The sequence below is a fragment of the Salvelinus sp. IW2-2015 genome, linkage group LG11 (assembly GCF_002910315.2).
Source record: "Salvelinus sp. IW2-2015 linkage group LG11, ASM291031v2, whole genome shotgun sequence".
Taxonomy (NCBI): Eukaryota; Metazoa; Chordata; class Actinopteri; order Salmoniformes; family Salmonidae; genus Salvelinus; species Salvelinus sp. IW2-2015.
Window position 1 is genome coordinate 28,951,960 of NC_036851.1, and position 16,917 is coordinate 28,968,876.

The 16,917-nt window shown below is 42.9% G+C and overlaps 1 protein-coding gene across 1 annotated transcript in view; it reads left to right on the top strand.

Annotated features, from left to right (window-relative positions):
- LOC111970128 (testis-expressed protein 264) overlaps positions 1–16,917 on the top strand; it is a 140,867-nt gene that overhangs the window by 116,439 nt on the left and 7,511 nt on the right. The window contains exon 3 of the mRNA XM_023996650.3: positions 5,009–5,201. Within this exon, the coding sequence (XP_023852418.1) occupies positions 5,009–5,201 (193 nt within the window). The remainder of the gene's footprint in view (positions 1–5,008; positions 5,202–16,917) is intronic.

Genomic DNA, 16,917 nt, shown 5'->3' on the forward strand with positions numbered 1-16,917 from the left:
GGTTATATTCACAGGAAATAATCACTTGTTGAATCAAAAATTATTATGCCATCAGATTGTAATCAACATAATCCACTGTATCCCCAAGTATTTTACAGGGACTGGCTTCTCTGATGTGTGTTTCAGTGACTGGCTTCTCCGGTGTGTGTTTCAGTGACTGGCTTTGCTAGTGTGTGTTTCAGTGACTGGCTTTGCTAGTGTGTGTTTCAGTGACTGGCTTTGCTAGTGTGTGTTTCAGTGACTGGCTTTTGCTAGTGTGTGTTTTCGTGACTGGCTTCTCCGGTGTGTGTTTCAGTGACTGGCTTCTCCGGTGTGTGTTTCAGTGACTGGCTTTGCTAGTGTGGTGTTTCAGTTGACTGGCTTCTCCGCTGTGTGTTTCAGTGACTGGGTTTCCGCTGTGTGTTCAGTGACTGGCTTTGCTAGTGTGTGTTTAGTGACTGGCTTTTGCTAGTGTGTGTTTCAGTGACTGGCTTCTCCGGTGTGTGTTTCAGTGACTGGCTTTGCTAGTGTGTGTTTCAGTGACTGGCTTCTCCGCTGTGTGTTTCAGCTACTGGCTTTGCTAGTGTGTGTTTCAATGAGCTGTTGAGCTGCACACTAATGTCATCCTGGGGAAAGAAATCTTCTTGATTGTTCTATCAGAGCAATGCTATTAGAGATATCAGAGACCACTAATGTAGCTAATATGTATTATCTAGTATGTTATTTTATCTGTCAAATCAATCTTAGTAAACGCTTCCCTCTGCCTGTTACAGTGATGCCACAGTATCTATCATATACCACAGGACTGTTGAAGAGTTTGAAGAGAAATGCCCCTCATTTCTCCTTGTGTCCTCACCCGACCCACGCTATAAAAGTTTGCATTTGGCAGTAGCCCTGGGGGCTGGGGGGGTTTATGTATAGCAGGTGATTCATACCATGGAGGAGCAGAACTAGTTAACTACATACGTACTTTACCCAGGATAAGATTAAAACTAGTGATGCACAGACATGACATTCTTGGTATAGTTTTTGATTACACTATCACTTGTATTTTATGTTACAACGATTCATTGATGCTGGTAAAGTTGTCTCGAGCACCTACAGTACTGATATCCGATATTTTCCTTGCCAACAAAAAAAAACTATACCGATAACCGATATTAAAACATTTTGCGGCCTTTTAATCATTCTAGTACAGTTAAATAGTTAACACACACACGGACGCAGCGGTCAAAGGCATGGCATCTCAGTGCAAGAGGCGTCACTACAGTCCCTGGTTCGAATCCAGGCTGTATCACATCCGGCTATGCGTCGCCATAGGGCGACGCACAATTGGCCCAGCGTCGTCTGGGGTAGGCCGTCATTGTAAATAAGAATTTGTTATTAACTGACTTGCCTAGTTAAATAAAGGTTACACACACACCACACTTACCAAAAAGTTATTTTGGTGGCATTTACGTATGTCCCCATTACCAGTAAAAACATAATCAAAACCTATTTCTTTCACTTACTTGCTGTGCTGTTTCGTTGTTCATTTGTTCAGTCATTTCATTCTCAACCAGGATTTCTATGGAACGCCGTTTGGGTCTTTGCTTGTCAAAAAATAAAACAATGAACAGTAGATAACACTATTTGACGTGTCAAATAAGCTTGTTGACCATTCAGGACCTGAATATGACTGCACGTCACATAATAATTTAACGCGCTCATACATTTTTTATGTAGTTATTACATATTGATTACACTATCACTTGTATTTTATGTTACAACGATTCATTGATGCTGGTAAAGTTGTCTCGCGCACCTACAGTGCTGGACATTAAAAAAAACATCCTAGTTAGCTCATGGATGCAAACAATGTTTTTCCCCAAAAACATAGCAAAATGACATCTGTTTCAGTAGCTATAGTTAGCTAGCTAACTATATAGCTAGGTGTCATCATCTAAAATAACCCTAATTTATAAGACAGTTTTTATTTGATTAATGGTGTTCGGACCCATCTATGTGAATCTAGCCACAATAAGGATTAGCCACAATAGTGGACTTTAATAAAAGTATGTCATAATTCTACTATTTGTATTCCTTTGCATCACTGTCAATGACATCTTTTATTTTGAAGGCAAACCGCAAAGTCCATTATTGTGCCTAATTTTTATTGAGGCTAGCTTTACATCACATAACCATGTCCAGTCGAGGGTCACTAGCCAGATTAAGCTAGCTGGCTGCTTATAACGTTATCTTTGGGCAACAGAGTTAAGTAACTGGCTAGCTATTATTTTCATGAACTAAAGTTCAATTTCAATAGGCGAACAACAAGTGGCAACCTAGATAATACTTACTCACAAAGATTCCTAAATCATTGCTAAGAATAATGCAAATGACTGCAGTTTCTACTGGTCATTGTTTTCAGCCTGGTTGTATTGGTGCTAGCTAGGTACCAAGCTAAAGCTAGCTACCCCAGAAGTTGCGGTTGAAGAAATTAGGCTTTATTTCCAATGCGGAATTGTAAACACATCGTTCGTGGCCGGTGTTTGCTTGTTTGCAGACTTTTTTGTACATATTTGACAGTGCTACTGTATCTTTTTTGACACGCAAAGACCCAAACGGCGTTCCGTAGTATGTATGTCTTGAAGCTAATAGCAGTGACACTATTACTGTGTAACTCCGGTAGGTCAACATCTGAAAAATAGCGCACTTGCTAGTGTGTACCGGTGCTTGACCAGTCGGCGAAAGCCAACATCACCCACGACAGAGAACGGTTGATTGTCAAGGGCAATGAATTCCATTATCTTGGCTTTAACGGATTTCGCCTTTGAGTTGTCTCGCTGAAATGTTCTTTCAAATGACTGCTCGACTTGTTGACTGCTCGATCCACACAGCAGACATTGTGGGCTAGGCTATGAATTCTGTGTTGCACGTGTAGGGCAACATTTTACGTGGCGTCATTATGTCATGTACCTACGTTATATAGGTATGCACATCAGCTTTGACATCGGTTTTGCACATCGGCGTTAAAATAGACATCGATCGATACCGATGTTGGCATTTTTAGCTAATATCGGCCGATTCCAATATGTTCACCGAAATATCGTGCATCCCTAATTTAAAACCAATCAATCCCCTCGTTCACACTGCCACCCTCGCCCAATAAAAAATAATGTATCACCAGCCCTCTCCTTCACCCCTCTCTCTCCCTCTTGTCTCCTAAAGTGAAGGGACAGCACACCTCCACAACCCACTGCCTCCATCTCTTGAATATATATTTGTTAAAATATTGTTATAAAAAATAAATGTATCATTTGTACAGTTCTTCATTACAAATTGTATTATTTGTCACATTTAACTGTGTAAAACCTTGCAGTGCTACTTTTTTCTTTAAGAGTGAGGTGGATATAAATTGAAATGTGATTGTTTCTCTCTGAAATTAAACCATCTTTTTATTTTTTATTTTACCGTTATTTTACCAGGTAAGTTGACTGAGAACACATTCTCATTTGCAGCAACGACCTGGGGAATAGTTACAGGGGAGAGGAGGGGGATGAAAGAGCCAATTATAAACTAATCTAGTGGTAGGTTTCAAACAAATACATGTCTGTCGTTAAACAACCCCATGGCATAATTAGATACTTAAAAAACACACCAATCTATTTCAGAAGTTCTTTAAACAAAAAAAGCAAATTTATTAATATGTATGAAAATTGATATATAGCGTTTTGGAATTAAATGTATAAACTCCTCTTTCATCACACATCTGCCTCCATTCACCCTAGGAAAGTGAGTATGTAGACATATGGCTCTATATAAATGGAATGTTAATGCCTCGCATGTGGAGGAACATATTGCACATGCCATGAATTCCTATTCACGCCCCACACATACTGTATACAGTATAATAGTGTTATGTCAGCACACTGGGAGCGTTTCATCATGTCACTCCTCTCTGATCTTCTCTTCTTGTCTGATGCCTTCTGCCCATCTGCATAACACACTTAGCTTCTCATTGGAATGGACTCTTTCACATAACAGTATAGTTGAGCCCCGATGTAGCAGTAGTGGGAATGTGAGAAGCTAACGGCTCTGATTTTAAACCTGCAGAAACATGGTGATCATTGGGTTTTAGGAATTCAAGGACAACAAAATAGGTTGCCTTGAGAAACCTAATGTGCTGCTTTCTTTGGAAGGGTAAAGTTCTTCTAAATTTGTCTAGAGGTTGTCACTCTAAGGCAGCAATTTGCCCCTGCTCTAAGGATGATTCCATTTGCTGAGACTTATCCTCCATCAAAGGTCAATATGTGCTGCTATACAGTATGGATCATAGCACTTGTGGAATATCGGTATATATCAATCCTCATGTTGACTACCTCACTACAGTGTATGAGGTTATACAGCATATTGATGCTGTGTAACTTGTTTTTGTTTTTTTATTAGTCCTGTAATTTAAAAAAAAAGGGTGTCTTCCTGATGTCTTTGTTCCAGACAAAAGAGATTGGCTCATTAAATGTAGTGTGTGTGCGTGCATGTGCGCTCATCTCTCACACAGCCTTGTTCTAATCAGGGTGTGCTGGATAAGCAAACTGCCTAGCTTTAAACATTAATGAGCAGAGAGTGAAGTAAAGGTTTAAAGGAGGGGGCAATCTTCTACTCCTGGAAAGAGTCTCTTTCAAGACTGTTTTGTGTTGCACTCTAGAGTGGGAGAGGAGAGAAATTAGCTTAAAATCAGTTTAATGGTTCACAGCTCTGTTTATTGTTATGGGAGAAACGCAGGGCTTAGTGATGTGGTACATGGTCAAGCTGACAAGTCTTTCTGGTCAACAGCAGCCGTCTTTAGAGAAGTACGTAGTCTTTCTTTAGAATAACTCACCCTACATTGTTGAGAAGTGCTTTTTGGATACAGAACGGCTGAGCCTTAGAAAAGCTCAGGAGTGGAGGGCAGATCTGACAAAATAGACTGCCTCTTGCCAATGGGAATGAAACATGCAGTTTGAACTCTCTTTCTCTGGCTCTCTGTCTCGCTCTCTCTCACCCACAGGAGAGGCAACTCCATGCCTGGCCATTCATTGAGATCAATACAGGGGACCTGACCCACTACATTGCTCCGCTGTCCTCCCAGAGCGGCTTCCACCACACTGGCTTCGTTGTGCCCGAGCTCGTCACACAGACAGCGGCCAAGACACCGGTGACAGAGGAGTCCTTGGATCAGGACAGAGGGACGGATATTTCAGGTACTCTAAGCCCCTCTTCCTTCATACAACCCTGACATTGACCAACCAGGTGTGTTCTCCCCCGTATGGGATGTAATGGGCTAGTTTACTAACACCAAATATCTTTTAAGTTCTCATTCAACCTACCCAACCACAGATGCGTTTTAGCTAGTTTCATTCATAGCAAGAAAATAAGACAGTGGATGGCCAGTAAAGGAAAGAGAGACAAAAGCATTGAACAGCTTGTTCCACTAAGAGGTTTGTTTGAATTACTTCGACTAGATTGAGTTTGTAGAGTTTAGCTCTACAGCTCTAGTCTATCCAAAGGTAAGGCTGTGTGTGAGATATAAAGAACCAACAGACAGCCAGGATGTGGCGGCAGTATTTTGTGCCCCACCGTGTTGATCCCACCCAACAGCCCCTGGAATTGTTCTGTCACTGTGAGTATGTTTCTTCAAGTGAGATGTTTTTTTAGACCCGCCATTACTCTTTTAAACTTGACAGGGCCTTTAGGTTAGCACAGCGGTGATATTGACTTTGTCTTTTCACAAATACTTTTAAGAGAAGGCAGTGGGGTGTGTGTGTGTGTGTGTGTGTGTGTGTGTGTGTGTGTGTGTGTGTGTGTGTGTGTGTGTGTGTGTGTGTGTGTGTGTGTGTGTGTGTGTGTGTGTGTGTGTGTGTGTGTGTGTGTGTGTGTTGTGTGTGTGTGTGTGTGTGTGTGTGTGTGTGTGTGTGCGCGCGCGGATAAGACTGTGTGGGCTGGAGGTGTAGGTGTAGACTGAGATGGCTCGTCTGAGAGGAGGAGACACAGAGGGTATGAGGAAACAAGGGCTGTGTCTCTAACCGCTCTTCCTCATAAAGTACACACCTTTCGTTTATCAGATGCCCTGTATTATGGGAGTTATTACCTTTCCTTTGTTCTGTCCATTCATGTAATGATGTCTGGGTGGGTTCAGAACTGATTACCATGTTTAGTCTCTGCCATCGGTCACTGAGGAGTGCAGTGCCAGTCTGTTGATGATGACATAGACAGTTAGTGTTGTTCACAGCTTTGAATTTATTTGTACCCCCCCCCCCCCCCGAATTGAGACAAAATGGTGTTCATTGGTAGAATTGAATATGTGGATGACAAAATATTTTGGATTTGTTCAATCAATAGACTTCAGAAAACCCAACTGAGTTCAGTTCACTAACAGTTTACTCTGAGTTTACTCTCCCTCTCTCCTTCCTCCTTCACCTCTCTCTCTCCCTGCCCCCTCATCTCTCTTCATCTGTCTTTCTCTCTCTCTCTCTCTCTCTCTCTCTCTCTCTCGCTCTCTCTCGCTCTCTTTTTCTCGCTCTCTTTCTTTCTCTCTTTGCTTGGCCCAGTCAAATAGTGTGGACTTCTGGTGGTGTGGGAGCTTGTCTGGTGTACTCTGTTATGACATCATGACCTGAGGATTTTTCACTTAAACACTAAATCTAAATTGCTTCAATAATCAATCTGTCAGTCCCCCAGCAGATCTTGTTGAAGCATGCACTTTCTATATCAAACAGTTTACACAGTGGGTCAGCACAGTTCTGTAATACAGAAGGTGTGTGTGTGTTTTGGGGGGTGGTTTACAGATGCTGCACATTATGCTCCTATATTTGGGATAATAATCACTCTGGATTCACCAGTAAAGCAGAAATTCATCCTCCTCTTTAGAGAGAGATCCAGACTGGCTTGTTGTTTGTTCTCATAATGAGAGACGGCTCAATCAGTGGTGCTGAGTCGTGTCTGATAGACCAGCCCTGGAAATCAAACTCCACACAGACCTTCCTGTGTCTGACAGACCAGCCCTGGAAATCAAACTCCACACAGACCTTCCTGTGCTGACAGACCAGGCCTGGAAATCAAACTCCACACAGACCTTCCTGTGTCTGACAGACCAGCCCTGGAAATCAAACTCCACACAGCACTTCCTGTGTCGTGACAACCAGCCCCGAAATCAAACTCCCACACAGACCTTCCTGTGTCTGACAGACCAGCCCTGGAAATCAAACTCCCCACAACCTTCCTGTGTCTGACAGACCAGCCCTGGAAAATCAAAGCTCCACACAGCACCTGTCCTGATGTCATGACAGACCAGCCCTGGAAATCAAACTCCCCACAGACCTTCCTGTGTCTGACAGACCAGCCCTGGAAATCAAACTCCACACAGACCTTCCTGTGTGTGGCCAGCCAGCCTATGACTCAAACACACTGCCTTGGATGGGTGGGCTTGAGGGGTGGCTGTACTTGTACTGTACTGTACTGTACACACATCACTGCAGTACTGTGTGCTCAACCTCCCTCTAGAGAAATGACAATACAAATCATGTGCTCTTTACATATGATGATGATCTGACGATCACTGCTATGTAAATAACTGCTTATTTCATAAATCACAAGGGACATAAATAAGGATACAAGTAGACACAATAGGTGTTTTTTTTTTTAAATCTCTTTGTCAATTGTTATTTTTTTATTTAACTAGGCAAGTCAATTAAGAACAAATTATTATTTACATTGACAGCCTAGGAACAGTGGGTTTAACTGCCTTGTTCAGGGGCTGAACGACAGATATTTACCTTGGCAGCTCTGGGATTCGATCTAGCAACCTTTCTGTTACTGGCCCAACGCTCTAACCACTAGGCTACCTGCCACCCCAATGAGATGATTAGTATTCTCTGCAGGTCTTACTACTGTACCTCAGGGGAAATGTTTCACCAAGTGTGCCCGTGTGAGGAGGATGTGCTTTTGCATGTCCTCCATTCGTTTCATTGCGCGAGTAAGGTATTTATTTTAACACCGTGAACATTGCAGACTGTGCATGCTTATTCACAGAAGATAGATTGTGAGAAATTGTTAGCCCAACTGGGTGTTTAATTTTGGAGCACAAACTCAGGAGATAATATTTACCATGTCGAGGGTAGTTATGGAACATTACGTTTTCCTCCTATTCCTAGCTCCAACTTCGAAACTATGGGATCATGCAGTGAAAAGCACCAAATAAGCTTAATCTGTCTTTGATGAACAATAGTCTGTTCTCAGAGAGCTTGTTGAGCTGAACTGAGGTCTGGGTCTATATGACATCATCATTACCCTCCAGAAGTATTACAGAAATGGCTACAGTATAATTTAGTCCTGCTGAATGTAATTTATTTATAATTGCTGTATAATTACAGAACAATTGCTACATTTTCTATGTAATTGTTATACAATTAGGCCTACATATGATTGTGTTGTTATAACCCCTCCTCTCCAAACTCCCAGCTTGCCTCAGTCTTGTCTGTCTCCTATTATCTTCTGCTCTCATTCTTTATAGTGTAACTCTCAACCTCTTATTTAGCCTTTGCCCAACCCCTTCAACTGTTAAAGTTGTGGGTGGGGGGAATTGCTCATAACTATTCATTTTGGGGGTGGATAAATGTAGTTATTCCTGATCCCAACACTTTCTCACTATAGTATAGTTACCAGAAGTCGACTGGCATGCTCTGATAATATATCTATGTGCATCAGGAGCAAATAAGACTCTGACTCTATTGCCACTTGCGCTGTAAATTTGAATCTCCTATGCTGCACAAGAAAAATCTTTGAAATGTGAATTCACATTTATTGCGGTATTGTGTTGGGAACCCGCATTGCAGTATTTACGCAGTAGCTCTTTTTCCAATGGTTAAAATGAACTCACAGATTGGTCTTGGGTACTATATGGGTGCTATATAACCTACAACTACTACCAGGGAAACCCCACTCACAGGTATGCTATCACTTTTCAGAATTAGAAGTGTGTGGGCATGGGATGAATATTGTAAATAAAGGATTTGAAAAATAAATATATCTACCCCATGTGGTGTTAGAATTCACAACCATTGAACTATCTTAGCAGACTGCGCCACCAATCAGTCATAGTGGTTGGGAAAAAATACAGTAAATTGACATGACTACCATTGTCATCTATTTCTTGTTATGATAGAGGTAGCTATGAATCTAAAGGTATGATCCTCATAGCCTACATGTTTTTTTTTCTTTCGTAAAAGCACATAGATGTGTATGAAACGGTAAGCAAAAACGTTGAGTTTGGTCATAATGTGCCTTATTGCCTTTAGAAYTTTGTGTAATGTCAGTAGTCGAGTCAAGGAAGCATCATGCAAAATATATGTGACTCGTTTCAAGAAACTAGGCGTATGTCGTGGGTCACTACTTCACAGGAGAGCCATTTGAATGTAAACTTTTTTTTAAATCAAAAAGTGTTTTTTGGGCTGGCCGGGCTAGGTGCACGGTGTTTCCTCCGACGGCTGGCTTCCGGGTTGGATGCGCRTTGTGTTAAGAAGCAGTGCGGCTTGGTTGGTTTGTGTTTCGGAGGACGCATGGCTCTCGACCTTCGTCTCTCCCGAGCCCGTACGGGAGTTGTAGCGATGAGACAAGATAGTAACTACTAACAATTGGATGCCACGAAATTGGGGAGAAAAAGGGGGTAAAATTCTACAACAACAAAAACTTTTTTTTAAATATATGTTTTTTCACAGAAATTCCTTCTGGAACATGTGAACTTTCATGTGCCTTAATAACAAACTTGTATGCCATCTGTAAATAAGAATACAATTGTTAAATTACGAGCCTAGTTGGTCAGCAACTTTCCCACTAGCCATGATTGGGTGACATGCCGAGAGAGGAGTTCTGATTGGTCTTCCATACAGAGGGCTTCTGTCTATTTGAGCTGGTCAGTCTGTGAAAAAAAAATATGTATCGTGTCGTGGAGCTGCATACATGTTGATCTCCACTTTCTGGAGGATCAAGTTTTGAAATCAGTGGAATTATAGTATGATAGCTAAAGAGATGGCGAAAACACCTGTCTACGGATTACATCTTCAAACTAAGGGCAACCATGGTGCATGATGATGTATACGGGTAAGATAGTCTAGCTAGCTACGTTTTCAGATGTAACATATTTCTAATTTTGACAAAGTGGTTTCATTTCAAGCTAAAGCGTACTGTTAGCTAGCTAGCTGACGTTAGCTGACTGGCTCGCTATCTAGTGTTACGTGTATGATGTTATTATTCGTATCTCAGAGCCGTTTGCTTGACTAGTTAGAGCCTAATGTTAGCTAGCTAACAATGGACCCGGTTGGTTAGCTACCACTACCAGCAGATTCATGCGAGGCGTAGTAACGTCTTGAGTTGGCACAATGTTCATTGTTGTTTAACTAGTTAACGTTACATGACTTGTATGATCTTACACGTTGTTTACCGAGCTAGGTTCATTGTTTACCTAGCTAGCTAGCTACATGTCTTAAGCTAAAGTGTACTGTTAGCTAGCTAACTTTATCTGGCTGGCTCCCTAGCTAACGTTACATGTATGATGTTATTATTCGTATCCCGGAGCCGTTTGCTTGGCTAGTTAGAGCCTAATGTTAGCTAGCTAACATTGAACCTGGTTGGTTAGCTCCCAGCAGATTCATGCAGGTTAGTAACGACATGATTTGGCACTATCTTCATTGTTGTTTAACTAGCTAACATTAGCTGGCTGGCTTGCTAGCTAACGTTGCGTGACGTATGTGATCTTACACGTTGTTTACCTAGCTAGGTACATTTTTTAGTCTTAACAAAAGACTCCACTATACAAGTAACCATTTCGGGTGCGTTCGTAAATTCAGTCTGAGTGTGCCAGAGCGAAGAATAACTGATGAATTTACAAACACACAACACTCATTGAATATGGCTGGTGTCAGTAAATGTTGGCAAAAAAGCGTAATGAAATTGTTGCCAACAGAGCTGGTTAGGCTGTTTTCATGTTATCCAGAGGTAAACAAATCATCGGCCAGAGCGTCAAGTGTGCGCTCTGAACGCTCCAAGAGCGAAACGAGATGGGTGGGTCTGACGTTTAAGAGGATGTGAACGATGCTGAATGGGTGTAGACAAAGAAGAACTCTTCACTAGGTATCAAACTATTCAAAGGCCATTTTCTCAAAAGTGAGTTTACAAGTTTATCAACTTTCAAAACAGAATTAATTTCGCATTTTGCTACATAAGACCAATTTGAGCCGGTCTGTCACATATTGACAAACTCCACTTACCAAGACCATTGCCAAATAAGGYGTGCTGTCACCTGCTTTTATAGTAAGCTTGGAGGTGGTACTAACCAGCACATCTAGAAGGGAGTGTATTTCATGCCGAACCCCTCCCTTGAGAGGACATAGAGGCACCTTCTCAAAGTGCCTCTACATCACGATTTCAATGGTAGAGTTGAACCGCTAGGGGCAAAAAGAGCTAGAAAACTGTCAAAATGGCGGCCAGAATCATGATAGTTACTCTTTTAAACACTCCTCTCCTCTTGTTTCCTCTCCTCTCTTCTCATCTCTTTTCCTCTCTTCGATCTGAAACCATTTTAAGAACAAGACCTTGATTCTATAGCTAATAATCACAGTTGGCCCAATTTAGCAACTAATATAGGCAAATGTTATCTAAAACACTTTCCAAAGCATGGTCTGCTTCAATTTGAGAGCTTTGTCATTACTTATTACCAGGTGTTTGCGGGTGAACGTAGTCATGTTTTGTCAGAAGTGTCTTCCTGGGGGGTATACTAAATAGACCAATTATTTCTTAGTTCAGCAACTGGTAGAACATAACCACTCTACCTGTACAACACATATATAATACCTCCATGGACCCACTGATCCTCATCTTCTCCCTCTCATTGAGAAGGTTTAGGATTACCCCTTTCATAGAAAAACTCAGGCATAATGAATATCACAGCCCAATATGCCCTTTTTAGAAATGATGGGTTTGCTGTGTATGGACTTGCTGGCTGGTAAATGGGATGTTTGTCAGCTTATTAATGTCGTAAAGAACCCCAGAGTCAGAACACCTCTCATATAGAAACGGTCTCTCTGCATATTACAGACAGGCTCAGATACACTGGACCTGATAATGAGCTTGGTAAGAGATGGACAGATCTGAAGGATGTGGGACTTGTGTGAGGGGCTCAGAGACCATGTGTGTTTATTGCACTGTGGTCCCCTGTGATAAGATGGTCCATAACTCAGTGTGATGTGTAGATGGGGTTTGTTTGGGGTGTGAACCCAGCAGGGGAGATGAGAGGCTGGACCAGAGTGTCCTGTTACCCTCCTGGGACACTGACAGGAGATGAATCCTCCATTGTTCCTTAATGAATTAACCTCTCCAAGGCTGTTGGAAAATTATTCCATACAAGAGAGAACTTTTTCAAATCAAATCAAATCAAAATGTATTTGTCACATACACATGGTTAGCAGATGTTAATGCGAGTGTAGCGAAATGCTTGTGCTTCTAGTTCCGATGATGCCGTAATAWCCAACGAGTAATCTAACCTAACAATTCCACAACTACTACCTTATACACAGTATATACATATACATTATATTAAGTGGCATTGTTTAAAGTGGCTAGTGATACATTTTTTTATCAATTTCCATTATTAAAGTGAGCTGGAGTTGAGTCAGTATGTTGGCAGCAGCCACTCGATGTTAGTGGTGGCTGTTTAACAGTCTGATGGCCTTGAGATAGAAGCTGTTTTTCAGTCTCTCGGTCCCTGCTTTGATGCACCTGTACTGACCTCGCCTTCTGGATGATAGCGGGGTGAACAGGCAGTGGCTCGGGTGGTGTTTGTCTTGATGATCTTTATGGCCTTCCTGTGACATCGGGTGGTGTAGGTGTCCTGGAGGGCAGGTAGTTTGCCCCCAGTGATGCGTTGTGCAGACCTCACTACCCTCTGGAGAGTTACGGTTGTGGGCGGAGCAGTTGCCGTACCAGGCGGTGATACAGCCCGACAGATGCACTCGATTGTGCATCTGTAAAAGTTTGAGTGTTTTTGGTGACAAGCCAAATTTCTTCAGCCTCCTGAGGTTGAAGAGGCGCTGTGCGCCTTCTTCACAACGCTGTCTGTGTGGGTGGACCAATTCAGTTTGTCCGTGATGTGTACGCCGAGGAACTTAAAACTTACTACCCTCTCCACTACTGTCCCGTCGATGTGGATAGGGGGGTGCTCCCTCTGCTGTTTCCTGAAGTCCACAATCATCTCCTTTGTTTTGTTGACGTTGAGTGTGAGGTTATTTTCCTGACACCACACTCCAAGGGCCCTCACCTCCTCCCTGTAGGCCGTCTCGTCGTTGTTGGTAATCAAGTCTACCACTGTAGTGTCGTCCGCAAACTTGATGATTGAGTTGGAGGCGCGGCATGGCCACGCAGTCGTGGGTGAACAGGGAGTACAGGAGAGGGCTCAGAACGCACCCTTGTGTGGCCCAGTGTTGAGGATCAGCGGGGTGGAGATGTTGTTACCTACCCTCACCACCTGGGGGGCGGCCGTCAGGAAGTCCAGTACCCAGTTGCACAGGGCGGGGTGAGACCCAGGGTCTCGAGCTTGATGACGAGTTTGGAGGGTACTATGGTGTTAAATGCTGATCTGTAGTCGATGAACAGCATTCTCACATAGGTTTCTTCTCTTGTCCAGATCAGTTAGGGCAGTGTGCAGTTGGTTGCGATTGCGTTGTCTGTGGACCTATTGGGGCGGTAAGCAAATTGGAGTGGGTCTAGGGTGTCAGGTAGAGTGGAGGTGATATGGTCCTTGACTAGTCTCTCAGCACTTCATGATGACGGAAGTGAGTGCTACGGGGCGGTTCGTTTAGCTCAGTTACCTTAGCTTTCTTGGGAACAGGAACAATGGTGGCCCTCTTGAAGCATGTGGGAACAGCAGACTGAGATAAGGATTGATTGAATATGTCCGTAAACACACCAGCCAGCTGGTCTGCACATGCTCTGAGGACGCGGCTGGGGATGCCTTCTGGGCCTGCAGCCTTGCGAGGGTTAACACGTTTATGTTTTACTCACGTCGGCTGCAATGAAGGAGAGTCCGCAGGTTTTGGTAGCGGTCCGTGTCATGGCACTGTATAGTCCTCAAAGCGAGCAAAGAAGTTATTTAGTCTGTCTGGGAGCAAGACATCCTGGTCCGCGCCGGGCTGGTTTTCTTTTTGTAATCCGTGATTGACTGTAGACCCTGCCAATACCTCTTGTGTCTGAGCCGTTGAATTGCAACTCTACTTTGTCTCATACTGATGCTTAGCTTGTTTGATTGCCTTGCGGAGGGAATAGCTACACTGTTTGTATTTGGTCATGTTTCCGGTCACCTTGCCCTGGTTAAAAGCAGTGGTTCGCGCATTCAATTTCGCGCGAATGCTGCCATCTATCCACGGTTTCTGGTTTGGGAATGTTTTAATAGTTGTTGTGGGTACGACATCGCCGATGCACTTTCTAATGAACTCGCTCACCGAATCAGCGTATTCGTCAATGTTGTTGTTGGACGCAATGCGGAACAGATCCCAATCCACGTGATCGAAGCAGTCTTGAAGCATGGAATCAGATTGGTCGGACCAGCGTTGAACAGACCTGACTGCGGGAGCTTCTTGTTTTAGTTTCTGTTTTGTAGGCTGGAAGCAACAAAATGGAGTCGTGGTCAGCTTTTCGAAAGGAGGGCGGGGGAGGGCCTTATATGCGACATCCTGGTTAGAATAACAATGATCCAGGGTTTTACCAGCCCTGGTTGCGCAATCGATATGTGATAGAATTTAGGAGTCTTGTTTTCAGATTAGCCTTGTTAACTTCTTGACACACGGATCCCTTTTAGCGGGATCATTTTCGTAAACAACCGCTGAATTCAGAGCGCCAATTCGCGTTTTGATAAATGTCACTCATTTTTCAAATAAAAGCTTGAAACTATGTCTAAAGACTGTTCACACCCTGAGGAAGCCACGGAAAGGGAATTTGGTTGATATCCCTTTAAATCAGGGGTGTCAAACTCATTTCGCATCGTGGGCCACATACGGCCTAGGGAGATGTCAAGTGGGCCGGACCATTAAAATTATACCATACTCTGCTATAAATAACCAAAATATCATGTCTTTCTTTGTTTTGGTGTAAAGAAGCACAAGAACATTAGGAAAATATTGAAATTTAATGAACTATCCTTTTCAAAAACATTTCATGAAACACCTCATATTTCCTTAGACAAATGTGCAATTTACTTTTATCATTCACAAATATGCATTGCAACTGATCCCACTGATTGTACAAAGGCACAAAACTTTAATTGGTACTGAAAAATATAGTAATGCACTTTAAGATTAAATGAGACTTTTAAAGAAAGGACCCGCCAGCAATTCGTTAATTCTTATCTCTTCTCAGTGTCCTTGCAAGCCGTCATATTTTTCGCTGTGATGAGTCTCGTAGTGGCGTCGAATATTATATTCCTTCAATACCGAAACTTGTTGCAAACACACCAAGCACGAAGGTTTTCGTGCATCTCTGTAAATAAATAGGACGTGGTCCATTTTTCTTTGAAAATTCTACACTCCTTATCTACTTTTCTCCGTTTGGATACACGCATTTTGGCTAATGAGGGTGTAGCGGAGAGGTAGAGACCAAGGTATTAACAACGTCGTAACAAGCAGCAGATGGCGCATTGATACCGTCTGCTGTTTTCAGTCTGTCTCAGTGATGCAGCTTGTCTTCTACTCTGATGGAAAGAGTGCGCCCCTTAGCGGATAATCCATGAATTGCAGCGAATAAAAAATATTAATTCCATGTCTTTTATGCATTTTTTCCACTTTCAAATTATCCTGCGGGCCTGATCGAACCTCCTTGGGGGCCGGTTCCGGCCCGCGGGCCGTATGTTTGACACCCCTGCTTTAAATGGACGAAAGGCAGGCAATGGAACAGTGATCTTTCAAAATAGAAGTCACTTCTGGGTTGGATTTCCTCAGGTTTTCGCCTGCAAAATCAGTTCTGTTATACTCACAGACAATATTTTGACAGTTTTGGAAACTTTAGAGTGTTTTCTATCTTACTCTGTCAATTATATGCATATTCTAGCATCTGCACCTGAGAAATAGGCAGCTTACAATGGGAACGTTATTTTTCCAAACATAAAAATTCTGCCCCCTAGCAGCCTCAGGATATGTGGTTTCCAGTTTACATAGAGTCAAATAAAGTTCGTTCAGGGCCATCGATGTGTCTGCTTGGGGGGGAATATATATGGCTGTGATTATAATCGAAGAGAATTCCCTTGGTAGATAATGCGGTCGACATTTGATTGTGAGGAATTCTAAGTCAGGTGAGCAGAACGACTTGAGTTCCTGTATGTTGTTATGATCACACCACGTCTCGTTAATCATAAGGCATACCCCCCCGCCCCTCTTCTTACCAGAAAGATGCTTGTTTCTATCRGYGCRATGCGTGAAGAAACCAGCTGKCTRCACCGACTCCGATAGCGTCTCTCGAGTGAGCCATGTTTCCGTGAAGCAAAGAACGTTACAGTCTCTGATGTCTYTCTGGAAGKCAACCCWTGCTCGGATTTCATCAACCTTGTTGTCAAGAGACTGGACATTGGCGAGTAGTATGCTAGGGAGTGGTGCGCGATGTGCCCGTCTCCGGAGCCTGACCAGAAGGACGCTTCGTTTGCSCCTTTTACGGCGACGTTGTTTAGGTTCGCCGGCTGGGATCAGATCCATTGTCCTGGGTGGAAGGCAAAACACAGGATCCGCTTCGGGAAAGTCATATTCCTGGTCGTAATGATGGTGAGTTGACGTTGCTCTTATATTCAGTAGTTCCTCCCGACTGTATGTAATRAAACCTAAGAATACCTGGGGTACCAATGTAAGAAATAACACGTAAAAAAACAAAATACTGCATAGTTTCCTAGAA